General features: G+C 39.9%; 1 protein-coding gene across 1 annotated transcript in view; it reads right to left on the bottom strand.

Moving 5' to 3' along the window:
* Positions 1-284: 284 nt before the first annotated feature.
* Positions 285-6,000, bottom strand: part of pawr (PRKC, apoptosis, WT1, regulator) — a 33,245-nt gene continuing 27,529 nt past the window's right edge. Inside the window, exons 4-6 of the mRNA XM_072453666.1 lie at positions 3,619-3,739; positions 2,586-2,690; positions 285-1,402 (exon numbers count right to left, since the gene is read on the bottom strand). Of these exons, the coding sequence (XP_072309767.1) occupies positions 1,316-1,402; positions 2,586-2,690; positions 3,619-3,739 (313 nt within the window). The 3' untranslated portion in view covers positions 285-1,315. The remainder of the gene's footprint in view (positions 1,403-2,585; positions 2,691-3,618; positions 3,740-6,000) is intronic.

Here is a 6,000-nt window from a genome sequence, read left to right as displayed (position 1 = left end):
ACATTACTCCTGATGTGCTTCATAGATAGAGCGGGCTCTCTCAGGTCTGTCAATAGGTGAAGAGAATGAATGCATTTAGAGGGCGTAATGGAGGGTAGTGGAGGCTTTATGTTATGTCTCTTACACCCATGCAGGGCTGTGATTGGCATTTTGAATCATCCTCTCCGTGTGTATGAAAAAGTGTGTGCGTTAAAAGCTAAGCCTCAGTCATTTCACATTACTGACTCAGTGGCATGGTATCATCACATCAAATTAGTCTTAATGAACACAGCGAGTCGGCAGAGGAGAAAGATAATCAAACTTTTATTAAATGACTTAATCTCCTGTACATGCATAATGTAATGGGGAACGAGATGGGGATGTCTGTCAGCCAGAGGAAGGGCTTATATCCCACTAGAGTCGCTTTTCCATCACAAGTGACCCAGCCTTCAATTCAAACCAGGGATGTCTTTAGCAGTGCAGTACTTTACAATGAAATAAACATTGCAAGTAAAGGAAGAACATCTCAAATGCCGTATTCATTCCCTTGGGTAACATTTTTAATTAGCATTCCTTCAGATAATTTGGTTGGAATACATAAATTCACAACATGTAAGCACAAAATGCTTACAATAGACCACCAACCAGACCACCAACATGTCATACTGTCACTAAAATAAAATAAAAACATTAAGTGCAAAAACTCTGTCCACACTGAAAGGCTTACTCAAATGTCCTCATATTCACTTCTTAAATTATGCTTATAGATTTACAGAATATGGAAGTTTTACAGACCTTGTGCTACAGAATAAAGGATTTCATGACTTGTTTTGAAGAATCTCATGACCAAATGGAATTATGAACATTATGAAATGGTCCAAATTCAGAATTTCATCATTGCTTTTAAACAAAAATGTTAAAATATTAAAATATGCTGGAAATATTTAAACCTGCACGCAGCATGTTTCTCTTAGAATTGAACAACTGAAATACATAATGACTGCAGCATTAATTATATAGCTCTTGTGAAGTGGAATCATGTTTTCTATATTCAATACACCATATACATTCAATTTAGTTTTAAAACGTCCCATTAAAAGTCAACATACTATATACACAAAAGGCACATTACATATGTGACAGGAATTTCCATCAAGCCATTTTCATTAGATTTTCAGAATAAAAGAAAAGACCTCCTGGTGAAAGCACCATCGTCTTCAAAGGCCGAGTAAACAAGTGAATGCATTTAACCTCAGTGCGGCTCAACGACGGGGCCAAGGGAGATGTTCTTCAGAGGAATGTACTTTAGGAGGAGGGTATTGTGTGCTCGGGGCTTCTACCTGGTCAGCTGACCAACCACTTTGAGCAACGTCTTGTTTTCTTGTTTGAGTTGATCATTTTCGTCTTCAATGTCGTCAAGATCCTACAAAAGAGTGAACGGTTCTCGGTTAGAAAAAAGATTTAAAAGCTTGAAAGCAGTGGGAATTCAAACGCTGATTGATTTTTGTGAAATTACACAGGTAGTCATTGTGTTGAGAAGCAGCCAGCTGTGATTTACAATAATCTTTGAAAATGTGCCCCTTTTCATTGTAATAAGCTTTCTCTTCAGAGTCTAAGAAGGCGGATAGTGGTTCAGTGGTTGGACTGAAGCCATTTCTTTCTCTCCTAAATAAACTTACAGTCACAAAGGCTTCAACCTTCTTGTGCAGAGATACTAGACTGGAGCAGACTTTATCTCACACTTTCCCATCAGGCCTTGCTGTAGATTCACTGCGACACGGTTCTGATGGCTATCAACGTGTTACCGTGCTTACAAAAAAGGCTCCTCTTATGACCGGCTTCCTGTGCATGTGATGTTATCTACAAGATGTCTCCTGCAATATTGCACTTGGAGTACATATTAGCACAGCAGTGTACGGTAAACCAGAGCGAACAAGATTCATCCCACTGAACGAAAACCTTTGAGTCACAGTGTTTTCAAACAAGAGAGACGTTTATGGGCTCCCATAGTCTAATTTAAACACGTATAAGTACAGTAACTCTATTTAATCTGTTCACTTTTCACCAGTAGAGACCCCATAAACTTGTGGGGACTTTAAGCCTGCTATGGGGGTCAGGGGGGTTTATTTGGCCTGGATGGGTTCTTATTCTAACAGGTGGTCTGGCAGTTATTCATTTAACACCATTTCACCACTGTTCTTTCTTTGGATGACTTGATAGATAAAAAACTACAGACCAAAACACCTCAAAGGCTCTAATGACCTTACGACCTTTTTGATATTATTTCAGTCAAAAGACAACGTATTATTGATTGTACAAACAAATCCTGTCCAAGCCCGCAGTGATGTTCCTGGAGTACATCTTAGGAACACAAGGGATTCACATTTAAGGCGATAACATTTCTCTTACAAACCAAAAGTGCCGTTACAAAAATAAAAGTTTTAAAACAAATATAGACATGTGTGTTATTATGCTACGCTGTGACTCATTTTGCTGTCCAAACAGTGATTGCAGAGAAAACACAGTAATTACAAAGAACTGCATTAAAAAAGCCAGAGGATAATTCCATCATCAAGAACATCAGAGCAAAGAATAGCAACACTCACTCTGTTCAATAGGTCGATTTCTTCTTTAAGTTTCCCAATGAGGTCGTCCTTTTCTTCGTGGGCCTTTAGCAACTGTGCATTCTCCTGCTGTTCTCTGACCAGCTCCTAAGAAACACCAAAATGTACATGTTTGTCCACCACCATGTCACTCATGTGTAGAATACTCTTTTGGATTTACTTCTACAGTTGTCTATTATTCTGACCCGATCCTTTGAGAAACGCACACCATTCTCTCTGCATCAAGATTAGGCTATAAATTCAGACTTTGATTCTCACTTTCTTCTTGCTTAACATGATGGGACTCGGCAGGAGTGCGTTTCCATAGAAACTGTTGGAGCAAGTACCGAAAAGCTCTATGGATAAATTAACTATAAATGTACTTCCAAATCAAGTCTTTTCTTACTCCAGAGTTAGGGGTCAATGTGGATACTAAGACTTTCTCACACAGACATACTTTTCACAATTTAACCGATCCACTTTAAAGCCGTGAAATCAGATCAACTAAATCAGTATCTTTCACCTTGTGCCAACATCTCTCGCTGTCATTCAAGTTGCCAACGTGACATCCATCATTTTCTGTTGCAGAGTTGAAGGGAGTGCAAAACAGGAGTGCAGGGCTGAGTGTGAGTGTGGCTGTGTGGGAGGGACACGTCTCAACAGTCTAAAAGGTCAACTCTTGTGACAACAATCAGGTTCAAGACATTCTGCCAGAGATTTACAGAAAATCTACTGTAAAAGCTGAGCTCTAAAAACCCACAAGTGGAATCAAGGGGCAGTGATGGCAGTATTTTCTTAGTATTGGCATTTTGCTACAAATCAAAATGCTCAAAAGGATATTTTAATAAATAATCCACTCATAAACATATTTAAATAAGTCTGAACTTGGCCTAAATGAGTTATAAAAACTAGGACTAAACTCTGTACAACACGTCTGAAATAATGTTTTGATGAGGATGCATTATTATTTGTTTTTGTGTTCCATTCTGTTCAGAGTAGTGGGTACATTGTAATTGTTCCATTTTCTGTAACGTACCCTCTCCAGCTCCTCCAGCTTCTTCTCCAGACTGGCCACAGCGGACGCTCCATCTCTGGTGTGACACTTTTGTCTTCCATCGTTTCCATTGGCCTCGTCCTCCAGTCCTGGCCCTGCAGAGCTGTGCAAACACAGGAACACTGTATATTAAACGTACTCCCTCATATCCCAAATAAAAAGACTGCTGTAGGTCTTTAAGTGCTTTGTGTGCTGTGTTTGAAGGTGTGAGTCAGAGAATCACTATTAAACTTCAATGAGCTGACACATGCGTCATCAAAAGAGCAGGTGGGATTAGTAATGTCCTTTCAATTAGACATGCATAATAACCACCCTATGCCTCCTTTTTCATTCATCAGGAAATGGAATTGTGGGAATGCTTATTCCGTGTAAAAGGATTTTGATTACGAAACAATTTATATTTCACTATTTTAAAATTGCTAGGAGACTGGCAGTGCAAATGTTTCTGGCACTGGTTAAAGCTGATTGAAAGTAAGAAAAGGCTTATGGGCAGATTAAGCACAAAACCTTCCATTCCACCTCCTCGTCCCTGGGAGACAGATTTTGGTAGAGCTATGAGGGAATGTTTATGCAGTTTATTTTTCATTAACTGATGTGGAAACCTGGAATGAGTTTCTGCATTCGGACTAGACAGAGTTTGTCGAGGAAATAAGCACAAAGCAGACCAATTATTGTGTATCTATATCTTACTACCTTCAATACTTTTCCCTCTTTCTACAACAGATAAATAGAGTGCAGACATGATCTGAATATAGTTAGCCTCAGTTTAAGGTTTTGGATCAGATGCCCTGTCAAGGGCCCTTTGGGCTTGGAACTAGTGTACAATGGTTAGCAGCGAATGGACCCCAGGAAGACTAACGACCACTTGTGGAAACTAATGGGGCTCCAAATAAATAAGCAAACAAACCCCTTGTGGTTAGATGGAGACTACAACCTACCAAAACAAGAGTAACAGAGAGTGCTATTCTGACCTTGGCACTTCCTGGAATAATGGCTATTTTCCCTCATTCTTCAAGAGAAAAAAGCAGTGGCACGGTCATCACTTTTGATCAAGAGGAGTCCTTGAAATGCTCCCCGCGCGCTCAGTCCATCCAGATAACGGATGTTTCATTTGTCTTCCTTATTGTAGAGCTTGTGCTCTACTCTCCATTTAGCCATCAGAGTACAAAGCTAACTTGACAATGGTTAAACAGTACATACATGTAGATAAGTTTAAAATGGAACAATTTTCCACATAAGAATAGATTAAAAAGAATGTCAATTAGAGTATTTTCTATGCAACATATTTCCCTGTTCATTCTTGGACACAGACCAGTTCACAGCAGGTGCTGTAGCAGACTCTAAACATCCATGGCCTCCATACTAAATATCACACCGAGGCCCATTAGCATCCAGCAGGGAGAGGTCTGAGGGAGAGAGAGGCTGAGCCAATCAAGAACCCATGGGAGCCTCAGCGGGTGGCCAGCAGAAAGCACACACGGGAGAGCCAAGAATGGCAGCCACCACATGTGCAACAAAATCAAGTGTCACAACTGAGGAAGCCGAGTTTATACCTAAAGTAGCAACACAGCATGGATTCTGATTAGCACTCCAGCTAGAAGAGATATATATTAGAGCTACAAGTCAACAAAAGTGATGTACAGTAACAGTTTCATCACTACAAAGTTAGAGGTTTGACGTAGTTCAAAATGTAGGTTTGACAGATAAATCAAGAATTTTGCCTTTTGACTCAGCTCCTTCACCACAACAGTCCAATACAGCGACCGCATCACCACCACCACCACACTGTCTTAGACTGCCAGTGCAATGTAAAATCAAAGTGCTCGTAATCATCCATCAGGCCACATAAGGTGTTAACAAAGGTCAACTTTTGTGGCAATGTTGGCCTATTTTTGTCTTTTCCTTGGCTGAAAATCAGTTTTCTTAAACACTGCTTTTTAATCTTTACTTTTGGTTCACTCTGCTGCACTCTAGTGACTCACTCTGATTGGTCTGAGAGGTCATGTGGTACATGAGTAAATTTGAAAGCACTGAACCTGAAATCCATCAAATGATACATAACACATGCTCTCTATGTATCAGTAGATTGTCTAGGATATGCACCTATGCTCACGCCAGGCATAACCAAAAACACACATGCACACTATAGACTTCACATGTAAACTGGACAGCAGAACAGTGCAAGCATGACCAGATTTTCAAGAGTTTGTGAAACAAGTATCACAAGAATTAATCTGTCTGGCAAAGTAAGTTTTGGCCTTTAAGGCCTTGAACGTGATTTAGATAGATTTATTAAGACCAGGGGGAAATTAAAATGCCACGGACTCGGATACAAACTACATGTGCCCAACACATGGACAAAAA

This window comes from Eucyclogobius newberryi, unplaced genomic scaffold (assembly GCF_026437365.1).
Source record: "Eucyclogobius newberryi isolate DKJ021-1_F unplaced genomic scaffold, fEucNew1.0.hap1 SCAF_2, whole genome shotgun sequence".
Taxonomy (NCBI): Eukaryota; Metazoa; Chordata; class Actinopteri; order Gobiiformes; family Gobiidae; genus Eucyclogobius; species Eucyclogobius newberryi.
This window is presented reverse-complemented; position numbering and strand designations above follow the sequence as displayed.